The sequence below is a fragment of the Symphalangus syndactylus genome, chromosome 1 (assembly GCF_028878055.3).
Source record: "Symphalangus syndactylus isolate Jambi chromosome 1, NHGRI_mSymSyn1-v2.1_pri, whole genome shotgun sequence".
In the NCBI taxonomy this organism is placed as follows: domain Eukaryota; kingdom Metazoa; phylum Chordata; class Mammalia; order Primates; family Hylobatidae; genus Symphalangus; species Symphalangus syndactylus.
This window is the reverse complement of record NC_072423.2, coordinates 7,688,645-7,713,418: the sequence shown is the minus strand read 5'-3', so window position 1 is coordinate 7,713,418 and position 24,774 is coordinate 7,688,645. Positions and strand designations below refer to the sequence as shown.

Genomic DNA, 24,774 nt, shown 5'->3' with positions numbered 1-24,774 from the left:
TTTAGGTGTGGACTGTACACGATGACTTCCCCCCAAAGAGCATGGTGTGAAAAGGGGAAAGGAAGAGTAACTTGGCGACCTCAGTCAGGTGAGTAGGGTCAGCATCAGCAGTGAAAAGCCGCATTGCTAGACGCAGCCCCCACAGGGTGTGGTCAACAACACCTCACCTTCATGGTCTTCCTCCCCAGCCCCACAGCCCCAGTCTACTCATGAGAAAATCATCAGACAAATCAAACAGCGATATTTACAAAATACCCAACCAGTACTTCTCAAAACTGTCGAGGTCATCAAAAACTAGGCAGGTTCGAGAAACTGTAGCAGCCAAAAGTAAACATGAAAACTAAATGTGACATCCTGGATGGGACCTGGGACAAGACAAGGACTTTAGGTAGGAATGAAGGACGTCCGAATCAAGTATGGATTTAAGCTTTTAAAAATGGAACCTGCTGCTTGCTCAGATTTTATTGACAACTTGAAGAAACACTATATATGCACCTTTCAGATAATTACCAAATAAAAGTTCAGGTATGTTTAAGTGCTTTGTCTTTTTTTGTGGTTATTTTACAACAGTGGTTTAGCCAGTTTCTTCTCTGTGGCATTTGGCCTTTAGTATTTATCTTGTAATTGTATGGAAGACACAGGGTCACTGCAGGATAGCACGACTTCAGATCCCACTGTAGGTCACCCAGTAGTATTTCCTTTGCAGAACCAGGTGACCGTCCAGGTGGTGTGGTCTTCCTTTAACTTGTGTCCTTGTGAAATTGGAAAAATGTTAAAAATGTTAGGGAAGAAAAGTGTGTTTCTGGGCACAGGGTCATCATGACCAGCTGTGTGGTATTCTGGTGAGTGCCAGCATCTCAGCCTCCCATTTCACTCACACCTGGTTGTGCCTTCACTGGAGGGTCTTGGATGTTCTGGGACCTGCAGTGGAAGGAAGCAAGGAAGGGCTTCTCCGCTTTGCTTTCAGGCAAGTTGGAGACCCATGTCAGACACTAAAAATAAAAGTTGAGGAACAAACATTTTAGCACTGTTAAATATTGTCTCTTGTTAAAGACATGTAAGCTGACTTTAAGAAGTGCTTCAATAAGAAAATAAAATGCCCTTGTATATGTAGAGTGTTTGAAATGTGAGTGAATAGAGAGGGAACAGTTAACAGTTTGGGAGGGGCCCCCGCCTCTCCTGGCTAAGTGAATAAGGAGGGAACGGTTTAACAGTTTGGTGGGGGGGCCCTGCCTCTCCTGGCTAACGTGAGTGAATAAGGAGGGAACAGTTAACAGTTTGGTGGGGGGGCCCTGCCTCTCCTGGCTAACGTGAGTGAATAAGGAGGGAACAGTTAACAGTTTGAGGCGGGGGCCCTGCCTCTCCTGGCTAATGTGAGTGAATAAGGAGGGAACAGTTAACAGTTTGGTGGGGGGGCCCTGCCTCTCCTGGCTAATGTGAGTGAATAAGGAGGGAACAGTTAACAGTTTGGGTGGGGGGGGGCCTGCCTCTCCTGGCTAACGTGAGTGAATAAGGAGGGAACAGTTAACAGTTTGGTGGGGGGGCCCTGCCTCTCCTGGCTAACGTGAGTGAATAAGGAGGGAACAGTTAACAGTTTTGGGAGGGGGCCTCTGCCTCTCCTGGCTAACGTGAGTGAATAAGGAGGGAATAATGTGAGTGAATAGAGGCGACGCTGAACAGTTCCGTTGGGGTCCTTGCTTTGCTAGCTTGTGCTGTCCTTGTTGTTTCCTTCCCTACCTCTCCACTTAACAAGTCTTGTGGCTGGAATCACTGTCCTCAGTGTCTCTCCCACGTTGATAGCACAAAAAGATTAAAGGAAACCGGCCTAAAGAATATCTGTACCGTATTTCCATTTCATTTATTGCCAGAATTTAGTTTCGATTTCCTCGGGATTAAACTGATTGTAGAGGTGATGCATGTATGTGATTCTCCATGTAAATAAATCTAAAATGAAGTCCTGAAGCAAATATTGCCATGATTTCTGCATCTACAGAGCTTGGCTCACAGGAGTACTCTTTGATTTAATTAATTTATTATTAACCTATTTGCTTCTTTCAGGTGATTTGCATTTTATATGCAAATAAACGGTTGAGAGGCACACTAGTGACTTCAGGGAGAGAGCAACTCTCTGAACTCAGAGCCCAGATTGCTCTGCAGCAGGCGTGTGCTCACCAGGCTGTCCAGGGCCTGGAGAGTCCTGACACGGAGTGCCGAGAACGTGCCCCTTTATGGTTTTGCCCGCGTCTTCAGAATTCCACTCAGCTTTCCACTTTTAAATCATTTTAAACAGGAGATTTTTTAGCTCTCGTTTATTCAAGAAATCACTCGTTGTGCTTGTTCCTAAGTCTCCATCAGTGAGCACAGTGCACCTCCACCTGTGTGGGGAACTGAGGTTCTGGGAGGGAAGGAACCCAGACCTGGGAGTGTTGGTGCCCGGAACGCAGCGGAGGCGCAGTGCGAGTGCGTCCTCTGCCGGAGGAAGCGGAGGGGCACACAGCAGTCTGATCAGGTGGTCAGCGGGGCCTTCTGGAGACCTGGGGCTGAGTCGAAGGTAAGACCGCCTGGTGGAGAGTGATGAGGAGGGCCTGGCTGCAGGCAGCGGCACTCCACACACACCAGGGGCGTGAGAGCCCCCAGGGCCGGGCCAGGGGGACAGTCAGAGAATGTGTCCCTAACAAATGTATTTGACACTGGGCTAGCTGCCGTCAGTCTCCATAACTGTCTGTTGTTGGAAGATAAACCCCAGTCTTGCTAGGACAGCTTGATTCTGAAGTCGGGAGTTGTAATCACAGGTTGTCTTTACTGGATCTGCTTGTGGACTATCTGGTTGGCTGGCCATGCAGAACTCCCACCACCCGGCCCTCATTGCTTGAAGAACCCTATCCCACTTCCTCGGGATGCTGTGGGTTTTATACTGGGAGGGAGCTTACACACTAGGAAACCTCGGAGTGCTGTGGGTTTTATGCTGGGAGGGAGCTTACACACTAGGAAACCTCAGGATGCTGTGGGTTTTACGTTGGGAGGGAGCTTACACACTAGGAAACCTCGGAGTGCTGTGGGTTTTATGCTGGGAGGGAGCTTACACACTAGGAAACCTCAGGATGCTGTGGGTTTTACACTGGGAGGGAGTTTACATACTTTAGGAAAGTGTGTACATTTTAATCTCTCAAACATCTTTAGGAAGGTAATAGACTCAAACTTATCAATCCTTTGCAATTTTCTTTAAATTTCTACATCTACTGTCCCTAGATGTAAGTTATTTCTAAGAGCCTTCTAAAAAGAACACCATGACTATATTTCAGATATACCAAGAGAATTCGCTAGGCTGCCTTCACCTAGTCAGATCCCCACACTTACCTGCTGCAGAGCTGCAGAGCATGAAATAAAATGAAAGCTCAAAACCAAAACCGGAGAATCTGCCGTGTCCATGGGAACCAGCAGTTCCTTTGATGTATCTTCAATAAGGAGGACCAGGTCTGCGTGAAGTACTGAGTACTTAGGTGTGAATTCAGGAGCAAAGATTCTGAAAGTACTGCATATCCTCACTGAAATTATTCAGGAGCAAAGATTCTGAAAGTACTGCATATCCTCACTGAAATTATTTTTCTTGTAGTTATTTCATCCAGCAATTTTTTTTTTTTTTTTTTTTTTTTGAGGCAGTCTTGCTCTGTTGCCCAGGCTGGAGTGCAGTGGCACGATCTCAGCTCACTGCAACCTCTGCCTCCCGGGTTCAAGCGATTCTCCTGCCTCAGCCCCTCAAATAGCTGGGATTACAGGCATGTGCCCACCACTCCTGGCTATGTTTAATTTTATATTATCAAAATTCTGTCCAACAATAGGCAAGTTACATTAGAACAGTAACTAAAGCATCTGTCATGAAAAATTTGGATATTCTTTTTTTCTGGTTGGCATTATATAGAGTTAATCCTCAAGATGATTGCAAATTAAAAACAATTGGATGGAATGCTGGGCTAGGTATAAGAAGCTAAACTGATTTTTGTTATAAGCTGCTCTTTGCTCAACTGGATTGTGAAACCAAGCATAAACTAAATAATAAACAGATGTGAGTCACCAAATATAGAAAGCTCAGTCCTGACTGCAGTGGGGCACCAATGAGATGACAGGGTGTTCACGGAAAGATGCAATTTACAGGTCAAAATGTAATCGTAACCTTTCACTGTGTAAATTGGAAATTAGCCTCGGGAGTGTTGGCATCATTTACAGCTTGTGGAGAAGAAGTTTTGTTGGAGGAAGCAATAGTAGAGCTACACCCTCACTTCCCACTGGAGATGGTGATGCACGGGTGCCACCTCCCTCCCCTTCGATGGCTCGTAGTCCCTGCTGACCCTCGTGTGCCTTTTTTGGTAATGTGGAGCGTATCGCTGATGCCCTGAATTACAGGACTGCATCATCCCTAGCACAATTTTAGACTCTCAGTGTCCTTAGCGACATGCAGGAAAGCCCCGTGGGTGACACGCTATTGAACGTTTAACACAGGCATGGGATTCCAGAGTTGTAGCATCCATAGAACGGCAGTGCCGTCCAGCCTCTAACCCAGCATCAGAATTGCGACAGCGAGTGTTGACATCTGCCACCATTGCTGCACAGCACACCATCCCAAGTGTGGGGCACAGAACCATTCCAACATTCTCCCAGCTGCACCCTCGGGGCACAGTCAGGCAGCTCCCATTAGTAGGAGAGGGTTCCGACCCAGATTCCACCCCGGATTCCACCCCAGGCAGGGGCAGTGGGTCCAAGTGGCTTCAGCCCTGGTCACACCAGCACTTCCTCAGTGAGTATGTCCTTTACTGATTTCTAACAAAGCATGAAAATTACAAACAAAGAATTTCCAGACAGCACTTTCTCACAGTATTTGGCACACATTAAGCACTAAACTTGCTCCTATTTGTGTAATTTATCTTCTTACTAAGATACTTAAGCAAAACAGACCAAAGTCAAAATTTGCTAATTTCATTTATTTTCAGCAAAAGGAAGACACATCAATCATGTTTGAGATTGGGAAGCTTCAGGTGTATAAAAGTCAAATTCTAGGTGCTTCCCAGAGCAGAATGTTCTCAACACGCCGCAAAATTAAATATGGTACTTCAGACACGGTCGGACCGGCCTGAAATAGGGTAGAGACTCGGGGCCTTTGATTTAGTCTTGCTTTATGTTTTATGTCTTTTTTAAGTTTTTAAATTTTAAATTATTCTGGGTACATAATAGTACATACTTATGGGGTACATGTGATATTTCATACAAGCATACAATATGCAGTGATCACATCAGGGTAACTGGGATACCCGTCACCTTGAGCGTGTATCATTGCTTCGCGTTAGTAATGTTCCGTGTATCATTGCTTTGCGTTAGTAATGTTCCGTGTATCATGGCTTCGCGTTAGTAATGTTCCGTGTATCGTGGCTTCACGTTAGTAATGTTCCGTGTATCATTGCTTCGTGTTAGTAATATTCTAGTTCCATTCTTAGTTATTGTAAAATATACAATAAATTATTGTCAATGAAGGTCACCCTGTCATGCTACTGAGCACTGGATCTTATTCCTTCTATCCGACTGTATTTTTGTACCCATTCACCAGCCCCCTTTATTACCTGTATCCATGATATCCCCGATGTCGCCGATATCCTTCCCGGACTCTGGTAACCATCATTCTAACTCTCTATCTCCAGGAGTTCAACCTTTTTTTCTCAGCTCCCACGTAAGAGTGAGAAGACCCAACGTTTGTCTTTCTGTGCCCGGCTGATTTCACTTAGCATAATGTGCCCCTGTTCCATTCACATTGTTGTAGATGAAAGGGTCTCATTCTTTAGTGATGGCTGAATAATACTCCATTGTGTGTACACCACGTTTTCTTCATCCGTGCATCCAGTGAGGGACACTGAGGCTGATTCCATAACGTGGCCACTGTGAACAGCGCTGCAGTACACATAGGGGTGCCGAGATCTCTTCAGTGTACTGATTTCCTTTCTTTGGGGGATATTCCCAGCAGTGGGATTGTGGATTATATGGTGGCTCTGTGTTTAGATTAGGGGTAACCTCCATGCTGCTCTGCAGAGGGCTGCGTGAATTTACATTCCTGACAACAGTGCTCCCTTCTGCCACCTCCTCCCTCGCCAGCATTTGGATTACCGTCTTTTGGATAGAAGCCGTTTTAACTGGGGTGAGGTGATACCTCATTGTAATTTTTATTTGCAGGTCTGATGATTAAAGGATATTGAGCATGCTTTCCTATACCTGTTGGCCGTTTGTGTGTCTTCTTTTGAGAAATGTCTGTTCAGATCTTTTGCCCATATTTTAATCGAATTACTCAGTTTTTTCCAATTAAGTCTTTTGAGAATATACAATAATCTTATAGATTCTGCTTATTAATCTCTTGTCAGTGAGTAGTTTGCAAATATTTTCTCCCATTCGGTGGGTTGTCTCTTCACTTTGTCGATTGTTTTGTTTGCTGTGCAGTGGCTTTTTAGCCCGATGTGATCCTGTTTGTCCATTTTTGCTTTGGTTGCCTGTGCTTTTGAGGTCTTACTCAAGAAGTCTTTGCCCAGACCAAAGTGCCCTGGAGTATGCCAGCCTGTTAGGCACATTTTCAAATTTGATTAGTGGTTTTAGATACCAAGCAAGTATTACCCATATAAGGGCATCTTTTAATTTTTCAGTCCACCCACAGATACAGATGTCAAGCAGAAAAGGGTTGAGGTCTGACTCACTCCTGGGGTGTAGTTCTTCAGCCAGCGCTGTGGGCCGAGACCAGACCCTGCCCCACGTCCCACTACCTGGAGGACCAACAGGTGCTGACCAGATACCCAACAAATTGCACTGGCCCTTCCATGCAGGGTTAATTAATAAGAGTGAAGACTCCTTTTCCCTTAAATATGGAAACGAGTTGTCTCACTTCAGAGTGTTGCTTATAGAAAAACAGTAATTCTATACCATTAAGTCTTCTTAATTGCTGGTCTAATATGTAACATTTTGCTGTCCCTGAATTTATAAATAGTTAACTGTATGGTCTTATTTGTTTAAATGAAATTTGTATTTCTAGATGATAAATTTGGGCTGAGGAGAAATTCCAACACTGTACATAGTCATTCCTCCTTCAGAAAGCAGATTTTGAAGTGTGTTCAGCAGCTGGGGCTGTGGAGTAAACCAGTGGGGCTGGAGAGCCATGCGGGGAAAATGAAGGCCGTGGCCGAGGACAGACCCGGTCCCTGCTGGAAAAAGGAACCCACAGCCCCTGAGCCCCAGGTTCTGAGGAGGAGGAACCCCAGATGCCTGAGGACACAGGTCGTTTGTGTGACGCATTCTGTCCTCCCCAGTCTAGAGCAGGACTAGCTGGTACTATCTTTGGAAGTAGAAAACGGCGCCTCAGACCACTTCTGCTTTCTGGGATGCAGATGAAGAACTTGAGTGGAGAAAAGGTGTTTGACTCTGCCATCTCTTACGCCTTTTCTGTAGACGTGCACGTCGGATTTTTTAACTGAAATGACTGCAAATGTAGGATAGTAGTTATAATTTCCCTCTCAATACTGCTTTTCCAGAATCATTCTATTCCATGTATCATAAGCTCACTTTACTTTGTAAACTTCTTAAAGTATCAGAAATTTATAAAAGGTGAATGCTGATAGATTGAGTACACATCATTTGAAACTGTGTAAATATGTGTGTGTTTATTATCCTAAAACAGTTGGCCTGTTTGTCTATTTAGTTCCTTAACTAGAGCCTAAAAAATGTTTGGGAAGTCACCTGAGGTCACATGATAGGGAAGGAGTGGGGGCTTTTGCACTGCGGGCCTCTCAAAAGCAAGCCTGTGGGGCTGGGTCAGTGGCAATGGCACCTGGGCAGCCCTGAAAAGGAGGGACAGGTGCCTGTCACCTCCACGCAGCACCGGTGACACCATCGCGATCCCTGGCTTCGCTCCTGGCACTCCCCACTTGCACGCAGCATCTCGAGAGCCAGGAGAGACATGGTGTTAGGGGGTTTTCCATTATCTCTGCACACTCCGTTCCCTCACATGGTGTTAGGTGTCATCTCTGCACACTCCTCCCCTCACATGGTGTTAGGTGTCATCTCTGCACACTCCTCCCCTCACATGGTGTTAGGTGTCATCTCTGCACACTCCTCCCCTCACATGGTGTTAGGTGTCATCTCTGTACCCGCCCTCCCCTCACATGGTGTTAGGTGTCATCTCTGCACACTCCCTCCCCGCACAGTGCCCTGCTGTGTCAAGTTCAAAGCATGAAAAAAAAAGAAAGCAGCTCTTCACCCTCAGACACTGGAAAATCATGCTGGAGGTATTCTGTGGTCAGATGTGTGGGGAATTGCTTAGAAAATCTGATTTTAAAGTGGTTCCTGGTCTGCCCTTGAGTGCATGTCTGGAGGGCTCCTGTGAGAAAGCATGAGGATGGAGCCCTGGCATCCTCCTGGCGGCCTCTCTGTGCTGACTGTCCACCGCGTGCCCTCACACCTCATACATTTCTTGAATCCTTGTTGCAGCCTTGAGCGGTGCCTCAGCACGGCCATTCTGCAGACAAGGACCCTGGGGTTGCAGAGGTGCAGCCATTTGCCCAGGGTTTGGTCCTAACCTGAGCAGCTGGCCACAGAGCCAGAGCTCTTGAGAACTTTGCTACAGTCTCTCTAAGTGTGAACTTATCCTCACAGGAATGTTCAGGAGGCCCTAAGATTGACTTAATATCCTGCGCACTAGACAAAATTTAAAATGTTCCTGAAGTGACTTGAGTTCTCAGAACCCAAGATTTTAAAACTGTTTGGCTGAGAGTGAGGTGGAGGTTAAAACTGAAGGCAAGGATGTGCTCATCGGAAGAAGGGGGTGAGAATGAGGTTGTGGTTTCAGAGGAGGCCTCGCCCAGGCTGGGAGGGGCTTCAGCACCGTGGGTGGCGGCAGGCCTGCAGAACAGAGAGGAGACCCTGAGGGAAGCGGCTGTGTTAGTGGGCTGCCCTGCAGTGGTGTGGGACGTTGCAGACAGCGTGCTCTCCGTGGTTAGCGTGCTCTCCGTGGTTAGCGTGTTCTCCGTAGTTACCGTGTTCTCTGTGGTTACCGTGTTCTCCGTGGTTACCGTGTTCTCCGTGGTTAGCGTGCTCTCCGTGGTTAGCGTGTTCTCCGTGGTTGGCGTGCGCTCCGTGGTTAGCGTGCGCTCCGTGGTTACCGTGCTCTCCGTGGTTACCGTGCTCTCCGTGGTTAGCGTGCTCTCCGTGGTTACCGTGCACTCCGTGGTTACCGTGCTCTCCGTGGTTAGCGTGCGCTCCGTGGTTACCGTGAGCTCCTTGGCTAGTGTGCGCTCTGTGGTTAGCGTGCTCTCCGTGGTTAGCGTGCGCTCCGTGGTTAGCGTGCTCTCCGTGGTTACCGTGCGCTCCGTGGTTAGCGTGCGCTCCGTGGTTAGCGTGCTCTCCGTGGTTAGCGTGCTCTCCGTGGTTACCGTGCTCTCCGTGGTTAGCGTGCGCTCCGTGGTTACCGTGCTCTCCGTGGTTACCGTGCTCTCCGTGGTTGGCGTGCTCTCCGTGGTTGGCGTGCGCTCCGTGGTTAGCGTGCGCTCCGTGGTTAGCGTGCGCTCCGTGGTTAGCGTGCTCTCCGTGGTTAGCGTGCGCTCCGTGGTTAGCGTGCTCTCCGTGGTTAGCGTGCTCTCCGTGGTTAGCGTGCGCTCCGTGGTTACCGTGCTCTCCGTGGTTACCGTGCTCTCCGTGGTTGGCGTGCTCTCCGTGGTTGGCGTGCGCTCCGTGGTTGGCGTGCGCTCCGTGGTTAGCGTGCGCTCCGTGGTTAGCGTGCGCTCCGTGGTTAGCGTGCTCTCCGTGGTTAGCGTGCGCTCCGTGGCTAGCGTGCTCTCCGTGGTTAGCGTGCTCTCCGTGGCTACCGTGCGCTCCGTGGTTAGCGTGCTCTCCGTGGTTAGCGTGCGCTCCGTGGTTAGCGTGCCTTTAGCTGCATAATAGGATTGGTATACCCTATTTATCTGATTAATGTCTGGTAGGGAGGTTGCTTTTAAAGACAGACTTTTATCAAAAAACAATACTTTTTGTCATAAAATACTGTTCACAAATTATTAACTGTAAAAATTGCTCTTCCACTTGTGATTGTTAAATTTTAATAAGTCAATAAATAATTATCAGTAAGAATACGTTCTATTTCTGAGTACCTTCCATATGCCAGGGAATCACTCGTGTTATTTTGGCCTCAAAGCAATTTGGAAGTCCATTTTTCAACTTGGTAGAAGAGGAGTGTTGCCCCAGCAGAATGAAGACCTGGCCACAGAAGTTCCGACTTCCACACTGGCTGGGGCTTAGAACCCAGGCCTGCTTTCTCCTTGTCTATTTTGTCTCCTTTAAGTTTGCAAATATTACATGTGGACACATTAATAGAGTTAATTAGTCACCAATTTATCTCTTATTTTAGAAAAATAATTACTATAAACATGAGATTCAGACTATTTCCCCTTTCATGGTGTCCATGGAACTGGGAAGGGAGAAACCTTGAAAAGTCGTATAACTTGCTTCCTGCCCCCAGACTGATAGGGTGAGCTGCGTTCTCAATTTTAAAACCATCTGGCTCTAGGGAGCAATTAACACAAATTGTAAAGAAAGTCTTTATGATCCATCATGGTCTTTATTTTAAAGAATAATACCAAGTGACTTTTGTGATATTGCTTGGGATTCCTCTAGAACAATATTATTCAAATGTATATACTTGGCCGGGCGCGGTGGCTCACGCTTGTAATCCCAGCACTTTGGGAGGCCGAGGCGGGCGGATCACGAGGTCAGGAGATCGAGACCACGGTGAAACTCCGTCTCTACTAAAAAAAAAAAAAAAAATACAAAAAATTAGCCGGGCGTGGTGGCGGGCGCCTGTAGTCCCAGCTACTCGGAGAGGCTGAGGAAGGAGAATGGCGTGAACCTGGGAGGCGGAGCTTGCAGTGAGCCGAGATTGCGCCACTGCACTCCAGCCTGGGCGACAGAGCAAGACTCCGTCTCAAAAAAAAAAAAAAAAAAAAAAAAAAAAAAAAAAATGTATATACTTAACCATGAAAACAAAAAGTTGTGAGCACCTAAGTTCTTCTGCAGCTGTCTCATGTTGGCAAGCTTTCTGAGCACTGCCGTGCTGGCTCGCCTGCGGGCGGCTTTCCTGAGGCAGCAGTGGCCTCAGGTGTTGCTGGTCTCCCGTAGGTCGCTCTGGTGCAGTGGACAGAGAGTGTGGGCCTCACGCTGGTCAGCAGGGACCTCACCTCCATGCAGCTGAAGACCCCCAGCGGCCAGGTCCTCAGCTTCTGCATCCTGCAGCTGTTCCCCTTCACCTCTGAGAGCAAGCGGATGGGCGTCATCGTCAGGGTGAGGCTGCAGCGAGGGTGCCACGCGATGGCTTTAGACATTTTGTTTTCACGCCTTTTAGACACAGATTTTCCCCAAAGAAAGTTAAACATTTACTTAAGTGCTTTATGCTGTTACAGTTTTGTTTGTTTTTTTTTTAATGAAATCTAAGCTAATAATCTATATCTGGGAAGCTACTGTGTCTCTAGTGAGATAAAATAACTCTCCTAAGTCAACCTAGCCGGAATCAATAATGTGGGACTTATTAATTTTTGAAATCAACAACTAAAGCTGTTTTGATTTCAACAAAAATAACATGCCAAAAAGTTTGACTTTTGAACATTGATTTATGAACATAAAGTTGCCAAAACATACCTTAATTATTTTAGCAAACACCAGAATCATATCTTGGAAGTTGACTAAACAATGAAGCATTAAATCCAACTGTAAAAGTTTAAGAGAAAGAATGCAACTCAAATCATATTCATTAACACACTCAGACCTTCAGCCTAGCATCTCAGGATGCACAGTTACGTTCTCAGTCCTGATTGCACTAGTGCTGAAGAGCGGGCCTAGCCCTCCACATAGAAACCCGTGTGAGTAGCTTGACACACAGGGACACATTCATAGGAATTGCTTTTTCCATTGTGTGTTTTATTAGACTAGCAGTTATTTGCCCCGAGCAATGCAGCCTAAATGTGCCTCTGTTTATTTCTGTTCTGTGATAGGATGAATCCACGGCAGAAATCACATTCTACATGAAGGGCGCTGACGTGGCCATGTCCCCTATCGTGCAGTACAATGACTGGCTGGAAGAGGAGGTATGTGAATGATTCTCAACGTGGTTCACAGTGTTTCCATGAACTTCACTGAATAGATGACAAAAAAGGATATCCTTTCCCCAGCTTGTAGACACTGGTATCGCTGGATGTCGATGGGAACCACAGAGGTTGTCAAACACAGTATCATTTTATACTAAATTACTTTAAATGCTCACAGTTCTCAGTTTCATAAAGGAGAAAGGGTAGGAGTCCTATCTATTTAATTATAGATAGTTTACTTTTTTTTTTTTTTTTTTTTGAGACAGACATGCCGTCACCCAGGCTGGAGTGCAGTGGCGCAAGCTTGGCTCACTGCAACCTGCACCTCCCAGGTTCAAGCAATTCTCCTGCCTGAGCCTCCCAAGTAGCTGGGACTACAGGCACCCGCCACATGCCTGGCCAATTTTTTTTGTATTTTTAGTAGAGACAGGGTTTCACCTTGTTAGCCAGGATGGTCTCTATCTCCTGACCTCGTGATCCACCCGCCTCGGCCTCCCAAAGTGCTGGGATTACATGCATCAGCCACCACACCCAGCCAATAATTTACTTTCTATGTAAATAACAATCATGTTTGTTTTGTGTGTGAGTGCATGTCAATCTATACAAGTAGGTCCTTACAAAGAATATTTTGTTTATAATAGTGAGAAATAGAAGGCATTATCAGTCATTCACTATTCTGAAATAATACTTTATATGTAATCAAAGTTATATTTTAATGTATCTCTTTTGTAACTTAAATATTTGCAAGATTTTCTTTAGAATTTTAACCTAATGCTAATTTGTGCATAAGATTCACCTAAAATTAGAACATAAGATACAAATAATAAGCAATCCCGTATTTCATTAAATTCTCCTGAAATAAACAGGATTTGTATGTAGCCTCATGAGATGATTTTATCGTTAAGCTTATGTATAAATCAGTAGTTGGATTTCCAAGTAAAACGGAGACTGTCTTAATTGTAGTAAACATGGCCTTTCTTCCTGTGTGCGTGTTGCTGTTGGAATTCAGAGTCTCTCCTCCCACCCTGGGACCTCAGAGATGGTCTGTCCGTGCAGCCTCCACACCCCAGGGTTCACAACAGTAGTGGCAATATGGATCAATATCTCCTTCAGGGTGCTTTGGTTTAATCAGGGACATGAATAAATTAAACTCCCTGAAGACCTAGTAAAATGCCATAAAAATTACTTTTGGTCATAATGATGTGCAATTAATTGTAAAATACTTGTTTAATTTATTTAGCTTTATGAGGTCAAATCAATAAATGTCTTGCAACAGACAGATAATGTCAGAATGTTTTCCACAAAGATAACTTTATTAAAAATTCTATATACATTTGTTTCCTCAACATTATATTTTCTTTCCTCTGATAAATTGTTGTCCCTTCACCAATGTCTTTGTTGTGGTACCACTATAGTATGAAAGCCTTTCATTTTATTAAAAACGAAATGAGGCAGCAGGTTCTTCGAGCTGGAGTTCAACGTGCATTATTCTGCTTCCATCAGGCTCCTCCAGGACTGAATTCTTGGCTGTCAAATGTTTAAAAAACAAAACAAAAAAACGTTTCAATGATCACGTAACAGTAAGAAGCAGTGTTTGCAAAGCTGAGATGTGAGAATATGTGAGTCTATGAACAGACTTAAAACCATGATGTTCTGGGTGTGGCTGGAGGTGTTGAGGTGATTGGCTTCCTTCCCTCTAAACACAAACCTGGGTTAGGCCCGGGACATTGTATCGTAAAGGAAACAAGTACAGGTGACCCTTGAACAACACGAGGGTCAGGGACCTATCACTTCTGACTCCCCAACACGTAACTACTGATAGCCTCCTGTTGACCGAAGCCATACCAATAACACGGATAGATCGATTAACACGTTGTGTATGTTATGTGAATTATATTCTGCATTGTTACAAGACAGTAACTTAGAGCAAAGAAAGTGTTACTAAGAAAACCATGGGCCGGGCGCGGTGGCTCATGCCTGTAATCTCAGCACTTTGGGAGGCCAAGGCGGGCGGATCACGAGGTCAGAAGATCGAGACCATCCTGGCTAACATGGTGAAACCCCGTCTCTACTAAAAATACAAAAAATTAGCCAGGCGTGGTGGCGGACGCCTGTAGTCCCAGCTGCTGGGGAGGCTGAGGCAGGAGAATGGCGTGAACCCGAGAGGTGGAGCTTGCAGTGAGCCAAGATCGCACCACTGCACTCCAGCCTGGGGGACAGAGTGAGACTCCGTCTCAAAAAAAAAAAGAAAAGAAGGGAAGGGAAGGGAAGAAGGGAAGAAAGAAGGGAAGAAGGGAAGGGAAGGGAGGGAAATCATGAGGAGAAAATGTATCTACTCGTCAGTAAGTGGGAGTGGGCCATCGTGAAGACCTTCTGACCTTCTTCCTCATGGTCTTCATGGTGAGGAGGAGGAGGGGTTGGTCTTGCTCTCTCAAGAGGGCAGAGGCAGAACAGGTGGAGGAGGTGGAAGCGGAGGCAGGAGGGGCAGGCTCACTCCGCATAAACTTTACTGAAAAAAATCTGCGTAAAAGTGGACCCACGTCGTTCAACCCATGTTGTTTAAGGGCCATCTGTAGCTAAAATTGGGAATGACAGGAGGTATAATGGATGACAGCCTTGCCTTTGTAATTCACAGTAATTGTCACTTCTTTTGTCTCCTGTAACACATGACTCTATAGAGGTCACTATTCCGATTCCTAAACAGGAGACGGGAAGAGACACAGCTGTTGGATGTGTGAAGAGGGGTGCTAGACCCACGCCTCTCCTCCAGCCCTTCCTGCCATCCCTGCAGCTTCCAAACCAACGTCAAATACAATCAACTGGATGAATTAAAAAGAAATTGTAAAAAATATGAAGAGTTCAATAATGTTTATTTGCCTACAGATTAACCTTGATCAGCAGATACAGTACACTGGCTTCATTAGAGTGGGGCCTCCCGCGTGGAGGGCTGCCTGTTGCCCAGGAGAGATGATGAGTGGTGACAGGGTCTCTGCACGAGCCTGGGGGGGTCGTGATGTGCATGCCTGCACCATGATGTGTTTCCAACCATGCGGCTGTGCCCGGGTGGTTTCTCAGCACTTTTCCTGGGCAGCGCTGAGAAAGGTCAGATGCCCAAAGTCCCAGCTCTCTGGGCCACAACTGCCATCTGTGGCTTTCTGTTGCTGTCTGAGGAGTTGGCCTCTTCACTGCACATCCACCCCAAGGGCTGGCGGAGCCTTCCTTAGGGGCACTGTCACGTTCCTCTCCCTGCCGTGCGGACTGTCAGCGTTCAGCTTAACATTGCACAAACCAGGTTTACTAGTATTTGATCTTCTTTTCTGTAAACAAATGTAGCTAATTAACTTGTTTAGGATATCCTTGCTTAAGTGTCTGCATTATCAACGTTCACATTTTTAACGTTTTAAATATACATTGAAAATAATGTTTTTGATTAGTTGTTCTCTAGCTATATTGTAGAGCTCTATTCTCCTTGGAGGTTACCAAAATAGCCTCTATTTTGGTTTTATTAGTGGGAACTTACCCAAAATAGCCTCTATTGGGTTTTATTAGTGGGAACTTACAGGGCGGTCCCAGGGCTGCAGGCTGGATAGGAGGACTGCCACTGCTTGTGAAAAACGTGCAGTTTGTATAGCATTTTCACTTAGCACCCTCCCTAACAACCCTCACCTGGCAACCTTCATTTAACTCAAAACAAAAGGCCTAAAAGGCCTCTCCCCTCGCCGTGTGTCATGGTGGCAGGGCAGGTTTGCAGCTGCAGCACCTCTGCCGGCTCACTGTGGGCCGTAGCTAAGCTGGGAGTGTCCACCTGAGCTACAGAAAGTTCCTGGGGCTTCAGGAAGATGTGATTACCACCAGTTTCTCTGTATTATCAACCCTAATGTCAGAGACAGGAGCTTTATAAACATGGTTAAAATTTGAAAGAGTTCCTCAAATTTGAAATTTGAGAGGGAGTCAACAACAACTGGATGGAGAGTCTTAAGCAGCGAATCTTTCAGGACCTTCCAGAGCACAGAGAAGCCCTCTCTACAGGGAGGGTCGCTGTTAAAGCATCTTAAAGTATGTTAGCCCTAATAAGTAGAAACTGCTAGGCGAGGCGCGGTGGCTCACGCCTGTAATCCTGAGGTGGGCAGATCACGAGGTCAAGAGAACAAGACCATCCTGGCCAACATGGTGAAACCCCGTCTCTACTAAAAATACAAAAAATATAGACAGGGTGGTGGCGGGCGCCTGTAGTCCCAGCTGCTGGGGAGGCTGAGGCAGGAGAATGGCATGAACCCGGGAGGCGCAGCTTGCAGTGAGCCGAGATCGTGCCACTGCACTCCAGCTTGGGTGACAGAGCGAGACTCCGTCTCAAAAAAAAAAAAAAGTAGAAACTGCTAGATTCAAAAATTGATAGTTTGGGCAGTTATATAGCTTAGTGTTCATTACTTTGTTTTTTTAAATGTACTTTTTACAGAACACACCACAGCTTTAAAGCTTAGGCACACGTCACGCAGCACTTAGTAATCAACTGTAGGGCCCCTGTGTGTCCCTGGAAGAGAGCCCTGCTGTCCTGAGCCCCGTCCTGGTCCACACAGCAGAGGGGGGTGGGGTTGTCTCCTGACAGCCCTGACACCCCCTGGGCTGTCCGGGAGCCCAGCACCCTGCATCCTTGCCTCTTGTCTGCATCCCCCAGATGTTGGCCCCTTGGGCAGGACCGTGTGTGCTCACAGCTAAGTCGTACACACGCCTGGCCCCCAGGAGACCCACCGGTGCCCTCCCTCCCACGTCTGCCCAGTCACCCACACTGCCTTGTGCCGGGTAGGAGAGCGGGCTGGGTTTGTTTCTTCACCTTGCCCTGCAGGAACACATGCCCTCATGTGTCTGTTCCTGTGGCCCCATGAGGCCTGTCCCTCTGGGTGTCCTTCACGTCACCACAACCATATGAGGGAGGAACTGTTTTCACTTTGCACACAAAGAAATGGCATAGAAAGCGCAGAGTTCCAGAACTGGCTTCTGCAGCTCTGCCAGATTCTCTCTGCTGGCTCTGTGGAAATGCAGGGTGTAGCTATTAACTATGAGCAGGCTCGTTCAAGCCTTTTAAAACCTGACCCTCGTTCATGTAAGCAGTATGGCAACATCAACCTCGTGTGGATATCGGGGTCTCCTTTTGTAAGTGCAGGTTGAACGTCCAGGACTGGGATGTGTGTCACTGGTATGAGCAATTTAACTTTGAGAGTGTTACCTCCACACAGGTTTGCTCCTGCACCACCCCTCAGCCTTGTCCCAGAGAGCCTGTTCCTTCACCCCATCACCAGCTAAAACAGTTGCACTTTTACCTATAATAGGAAAGTAATGTTTTTTATTTTGACGCCTTCCCTGACTGAACACGGTTAGCACCGTTTCATGTGCTCATTGCAGGCATTTCCATGTCTTGCTGTAACACGCACATCAGGCCCCATGACTCCTGCAGGGCTCCCCCCGCTCTGGAAGCCGGAATGTAGGGTGAGGCTCGTGAGCTCTGGGATCCGGCCATGTCCCCACCAACCCCAGCTCTCACCGCGGCCCTGCACTCCTGCCCTCCCCTCCATCACTAACTGCTCTTACTGCTCATGATTGGCTGCCCTGCGAGGCCAGTTACATGCACGTTAAAAATAGAGCAACAAGAACTTACACAGATTCACGGAGTTAGTCCCAGAGCAACACTCTTATGAGCCCATTTCTATTAAGGAGGAAACAAGCACAGAAAAATTAGGTCCTTTGCCCAAAAACACAGAGTCTGTGGCAGAAACAGTTTTCTGGCCCAGCCACCTGGTTCTAAATCCATGGTATTACAACACGCCAGGGGGGTCCCCCTCTCCCCCAGTGCACACCAGGAGCCCTCCTTGGCACCAGGCGCTCCCCTTGCCCCGTCCCCAGCACCGCCATATGCAACCCTCCATGTGTTCTTGCCACATGCAGTCTGCTGTCCACACTCTGGAGTGGTGGTGTTCAAGGATTCAGGGTATGATTTTTTGAAAAGCCCGTGCTGTGGTAAAAAGAAGCTCTGCTAGGCACCCGGAGAGTCCAGGCGGTGTGTGCCCCAACTCCATCCAGTGTCTTCGCCTCTCGAGGGAAGGGGTCAGTAGGATTTGAGATGCCAGACAGGTCGGGAGGTTAAAAGGATGCATTGTATATAAAGGCATCCCTCTGCTGAGTTGTCTCTGGCCTTGGTGATGAAGGTGGGCACAGGACATGAGGGCAGGGCACCAGCAATCAGTGTGGCGCTGTCCTGGCCCCACACACGGCCACAGGGGCTCTGCAGGGCCCACCTGTGACTCGGCCTCTCCTTTTCCAGTGCGGAAACATGGCTCGCGAAGGACTGCGGACCCTCGTGGTTGCAAAGAAGGCATTGACAGAGGAGCAGTACCAGGACTTTGAGGTGAGCCGACTCCCAGCCATCCCATCCTCCTACGACGTTTCCTTCCTTCTGCTGAAATTAGTTCTTCCTGTCTTTGTATGAAATTAGAGCTGGGATCACTGTAGTCTAGGAGTGAAGGCAGCTTTGCTCAGCAGGAGCATGGGGTGATCCTGTCTGCATTTCTGTTTCCACCACTTCTCCAGCTTGCTGGGGAAGGAGGGTCACAGAAGCGAAGAAGTGCCAGTTTCCTCAGAACTGTGCTTGATAACTCCTAAATGGTCACAGTCCAGCCGAGCTGAGTACACATAGAGTATGTGCACACAGGCGCCTCCCACTCTGTCCCCACAGCCCATGCAGTCCAGCTCTGTGGAAGTACACACATGGAGCACATACACACGTGTGCACACAGGCACCTCCCTCTCTGTCCCCAGAGCCGATACACTCAAGCCAAGCTGAGCATGCACGACAGGTCCCTCAAGGTGGCCGCAGTAGTCGAGAGCCTGGAGAGGGAGATGGAACTGCTGTGCCTCACCGGTGTGGAGGACCAGCTGCAGGCAGACGTGCGGCCCACGCTGGAGATGCTGCGCAACGCCGGGATCAAGGTACTGTGGGCTCACCTCTGCTGGCACACGCTGCTTTTGCTGAAGCAAACAGTGCTTTTCCTTGGGCACGCTGATTTGTGAAACTCCTGTGGGGTCATGGATGTGAGAGAGCTCTGTAAGCAGAGCTGCCCATGAGCTCCCCTCCTTCCTTAGGGACATCTGCAGCCAGTGTGCACACAAGTCCCCACGCCGCCCCTACTCCAGACCTTCCTCTCTACACCTCTACCCTCTCTGGATACCCTGGCCTTTCTAAAGAACCCTGGTCCCAGCCCTGGCGATGTCAAACTGCCACATGCCATTTCCCAGGGATGGTTATGCACCCCCAACAGGACGCATGGAGCCAGTGCCCATCACCCTGGCCACCGCCTGCCAGGTGTCTGCAGCCATTCCTGGGTTGGCCGGCACTCGTGCCCTTGCCCCCAGCCTGTCACAACCCTGCACCTGGCAAGGCTAGGCCACTGTGTTCTCTGTGTAACCTGGCCTCCTCCTCCAGAGGCCTGTGTGCCTCCCCTGTGAGCACTCACAGCTCCGGGTACGTGCATTGTGACGGCGCATGTTCCATGAGGACGGGAGTGCGTGAGAACTCAGGCCTCATGGGCTTTGGCTTCATTCTCGGTTACATTGTGCCGCATTTGGAATCATCTCGTGCTTCAGGGCATATTAGAGTTGAGAATATAGAATATTCAGACGTGCACTACATCCGTTCATTTTATTGATGTTTTTGAAGAAATAATGCATCCACATTGTCACAAACTCAGAAAGCACCAAAGGACACCCAGTGGAAGCTGCTTCTCACTGCTGCCTGGCCCCTGGGCTCAGCAGCAAGAGCCTGCCCCAGAGACGCCTGGACGTGCAGGGCAGGTACAAAGCTGCTTGTCCTCCCTCTGGCTCTTCGTTCTTTCCCAGCACCTTCTCCGTAGCTGGAGGACACCCCCTCCACCTCAGCTGTGTGGCTCATGCCCCCATCCCCACCGTGCTCCCAGCAGCAGTATCCCATCTCCCAGCAGGCAGTGCCCACCTTCCCTGTACTCCCCAAGGCAGTGCCCCGTCTCATCCAGCTGTGTGGTCCTTGGCAGTTTAAATATGGTGTCTGCGAAATTTGAGTGTTTATCTTGGATGGGAGAGATTAGGCATCCTGACCATCCTTCTTGGTGGCTTCCCCCACATGCTGTGTGGCAGGGCACACGCTCCCCGCCCACTGACCTGCTCTCTGGCTTTTTCACTTACTGATGTGTCATGTCCTTTTCCTGCACAGGGGAAATTAGCACTTGTGGTGTAAGTTTTATTTTTCAGGAGATTTCCTCACATGTTCTCATTGAAGCCGAAAGGTCAGCTGCAGATTGGTTAAGATAATTTATTTTAGCACTACCTCAAGGACCTGGGACTCAGAATGGAAAAAAGTGTAACTTGGTGTTCAGAGAAAAGCTGCATAGCTAGACTAGAGGGACAGAACTGAAGGACAGTGTCAGAAGTCAAAGCTATGCCAACTTCAGATAAAAAATACATCCCACAAGCCTTGATGAAGATGCTGTGCCATGGACAGAAAATAGACATCTGTTTTCCTTGCTGTCTAGAGGTCTGCATGGTGAAGAGACTTGTAAGATTTAATGTCCATCTGAGATCGCAGTAGGAAGTGTGTCATGTTTGCAGTAGGAAGTGTGTCATGATTGCAGTAGGAAGTGTGCCGTGATCAAAGTAGGAAGTGTGCCATGATCGAAGTAGGAAATGTGTCATGATCGAAGTAGGAAGTGTGTCATGGTCACAGTAGGAAGTGTGTCATGAGGCTGTATCACATCCATCTGAGATCACAGTAGGAAGTGTGTCATCACAGTAGGAAGTATGTCATGATCACAGTAGGAAGTATGTCATGATCACAGTAGGAAGTGTGTCAGGATCGTAGTAGGAAGTGTGTCAGGAGGCTGTATCATATCCGACTGAGATCACAGTAGGAAGTGTGCATGATTGCAGTAGGAAGTATGTCATGATCGCAGTAGGAAGTATGTCATGATCACAGTAGGAAGTGTGTCATGATCACAGTAGGAAGTGTGTCATGATCGTAGTAGGAAGTGTGTCAGGAGGCTGTATCATATCCGACTGAGATCGCAGTAGGAAGTGTGTCATGATCGCAGTAGGAAGTGTATCATGATTGCAGTAGGAAGTGTGTCATGATCGCAGTAGGAAGTGTGTCAGGAGGCTGTATCATATCCGACTGAGATCACAGTAGGAAGTGTGCATGATTGCAGTAGGAAGTATGTCATGATCGCAGTAGGAAGTGTGTCATGATCACAGTAGGAAGTGTGTCATGATCACAGTAGGAAGTGTGTCATGATCATAGTAGAAAGTGTGTCAGGAGGCCGTATTATATCTGACTGAGATCGCAGTAGGAAGTGTGTCATGATCGCAGTAGGAAGTGTGTCATGATCGCAGTAGGAAGTGCGTCATGAGGCTGTATCTGGTTTCAGAGTAATTGCTCATGTAGAAATTCAAAATTACAAGAGAACAATTCTGACTCAGAAAGTTTAGATTACTAAACTTAATTGTATCGTACAGCCAAAAAGTTGAATAAAGTAGTGTAATTAATGAGAAGCAGATGAGCTGGGTGTGGTGCTGTGTGCCTGGGATCCCAGCTACTCGGGAGGCTGAGGCGGGAGGCTCAATCAAGCCCCAGAGTTCATGGCAAGACCCTTCTGTAAATCGACACATGAATGAGCAAGCAGATGACCCCTCCATTTCACTAACTTTTTAGTAAACTTCACCTCAGTCTACTTCTTACTTTATATGTGCTAGATTATTAGTATATTAGTGAATATCCCTTGTATTAAAATTTGGATCTTTACATCAATTATTTGCTAAATTATATGACTTTCTCGAGTTTTGCTCTTTATTCTTTACATTATGTAAAATCTGACTTCAGATGTTCCTCTGAAACTCAAAGGTGATTTTCAGCGGGACCTCACTGCGTTTCCTGAATCCCACTCAGGTTGCCGCAGTGCTAGTTCTTCTTCAACTTTGTCATGATGATGTGTCATAATCTTAGGTCCAGTAAATGAATATAAGTCTGTAAAATAAATAAAAAGCATAAATCTTAGACATTGAGAAGAGCCACAGGTGGAGCGTGCTTAAGCAGATAATCGGTACACTGTAGAAGATTTTTTTCTGCTTCCTGTTTCCAAAAATGCATATTTCAATATGATACATAAGAAATCTGAGAAATTCAGCTAATGAGAATATTACTGGAAGTTCTTTGCTATCATATGTATCAAATATCCTGTTATGTATTAAATATCCTGATATTTTACTCTATCATCGAGGGATATGTATATCCCTCATGATATATATATATATCCCACATAAGATGTGCACAGGTATGCAATTTTTAAATGTAAAAGTGCTTCTGTTTGACATGTTTTATTTGACATAAACAACTTTTGGTTTGACTATGGGCCATTTACCCACTGAACCTCCGTTTCCAACTAAAAAACTAGCAAACTGCAGTAAAGGTCTTTATGAGCCTCCCAGCCTGGCAAACCCTGTGTGCCACCTTGGCAGTCCTGTGTGCTTTGTGTGGAATGCTTTGTGGACGGCACCTTTGACATTCACAGCTATCCTTATTATACTTAGCCTGCGAGTGCCGGGCCCAGGTGTTACTCACGTGCCTCCATATCTCAGCTGCTGTATCTACACATCACTGTGCTCTCGCTTGTTCCACCTTAGCAAGTTCACATACTGTTTAATTGTGATTGGATGTGTGTAGCGTGACCTTGTTGAAGTCTGCGTTGCCGATTCTTGTGCGGCCATCACCACCACCCCCTCCAGAACTGTTCCATCTTCCTAAACGGAAACTGTCCATCTCCCCATTCCCCTTCCCCTAGACCCTGGCACCCACCATCTCCTTCTTTCTCTATGGATTGGATGGCTCTAGGGACCTCATGGATATGAGATCATACAGTATTTGTCCTTTTGTGACTGGCTTCTTTCACCCAGCATAATGTCCTCAAGGTTGAACCACAATGCAGCCTGTGTCAGAATTGCCATCCTTTTTAAGGCTGAATAATACTCCATTGTATGTATGGAACACATTTTGCTCATCCATTTATCTATTGACGGGCACCTGGGTTGCTTCCACCTTTTGGCTGTTGTGAATTATGTGAGACATCAGAGATGAACGTGTCCTTGTCTTGCTGAAGTTCACCAGTTTAAATTGTTCCCTAGATATGGATGCTAACAGGCGATAAACTCGAGACAGCTACCTGCATTGCCAAAAGTTCACATCTGGTGTCTAGAACACAAGATACTCATATTTTCAGACAGGTAAGTATGTATCTTAATCAGTTTGAATTTTTAAACATTTGTCTCACACATATGAAGCCTATTTTTGTCAGAATATATATTCAGTTGTTTATTAATCACTAAATATCTTTTTAAAAAGAAATATTGTAATTTTTTTAATTTATAAAAGCATGTTAAAATAGATATTTTTAGCCACATACATTAATCATGATCAAAGCTGCTTTTTGACAGAATGAACAAGCTCTGAGTTCAAAAGTATTTTTTGGTTATACTATTAGTATTATTATTTGCCATTTTAAAAGAGGCATACTGCAATTATTTTCAATTTGTAAAAATGTATATTGATAAAAAAAATTACATTTTTCTACAAGTTATACGTATTACATATTGTCCAGAAGCTGCTGTTGGGAAACAAGCTATAAATACACAATAGGAATGTGTTTTTAATCACTGCCATTTTCAGAGCAAGTGCTGCCTTAATTAGTTCAAAGAAAATTAATAGAAATGATCTAAGTTTATGTGTTTACTGTATATGTTAGTTATGACTAAATTTAATTCAAACAAAAAATAAAAATTTCTTGGTCTTGATTGATGGTGGGTGAACAGACATTCTGTGTCTGCGTCTGTTCTAAATGAATCTATTGCACCTACAGAAGGAGTTATTTGAATATAATTTACATGTAAATGTAGTTTGTTTTGAAGCATCAGAATCGCAAATTAGGCCCTGAAGACTACTATTTGCAATTAAATTATTAATGCTTCTGATAAAACTTCAGATCAATTTTTGTTGACTTTTCAGTGTTATAGCACCACAAATTAAATTTTTCACAATAAAACCTACCTATTGAAAGATGAGTCTGAGATTGTTAATTTGAACCACGTGAAGCTTTTATTTCAGTCGTATTAATAGGACTATTAATATATCATTTCTTTAATGCTCCATAAAATCTCCACAGAAGGAATATGAAAAACCAGTTACATTGGTTTCTGAAATGTTTTTGTTCTAAAACGAATGATATTTCAAGATTATGACTTAATTTTACTCTTTTAGGTTTTTTTAAAAATCCCTCAGACACTGAGTAAAAACTAATGGAGTAAGTTGAAACCCATGGCAGAGACAACGCAACAATTAAGTATTTTGCATTATTTGACCTATTGTGAAAAGAGATGTATTTACATAGCCCCTGGGTTTGAGAGCGTCCTGTCTCTTCCCCGACGTGTGGCGATGATGTGCGACGATGAGGAGCTCGGCCTCCCTGGGCTCTGGTGCTCTGTTGGGTGCAAGCCTCGTTCTGCAGAGCCGTGTCCGTAATGCTGCGAGTCAGTGACTCTCAGCAGCGCTGGTCCCCACACCAGC

General features: G+C 46.3%; 1 protein-coding gene across 5 annotated transcripts in view; it reads left to right on the top strand.

Annotated features, from left to right (window-relative positions):
• ATP9B (ATPase phospholipid transporting 9B (putative)) overlaps positions 1-24,774 on the top strand; it is a 319,070-nt gene that overhangs the window by 255,004 nt on the left and 39,292 nt on the right. For all 5 annotated transcript variants that reach the window (XM_055295727.2, XM_055295708.2, XM_055295691.2 and 2 more), the window contains 5 exons: positions 11,185-11,346; positions 12,054-12,146; positions 18,463-18,546; positions 18,957-19,127; positions 23,340-23,438. In XM_055295727.2, coding sequence (XP_055151702.2) covers positions 11,185-11,346; positions 12,054-12,146; positions 18,463-18,546; positions 18,957-19,127; positions 23,340-23,438 — 609 coding nt within the window. The remainder of the gene's footprint in view (positions 1-11,184; positions 11,347-12,053; positions 12,147-18,462; positions 18,547-18,956; positions 19,128-23,339; positions 23,439-24,774) is intronic.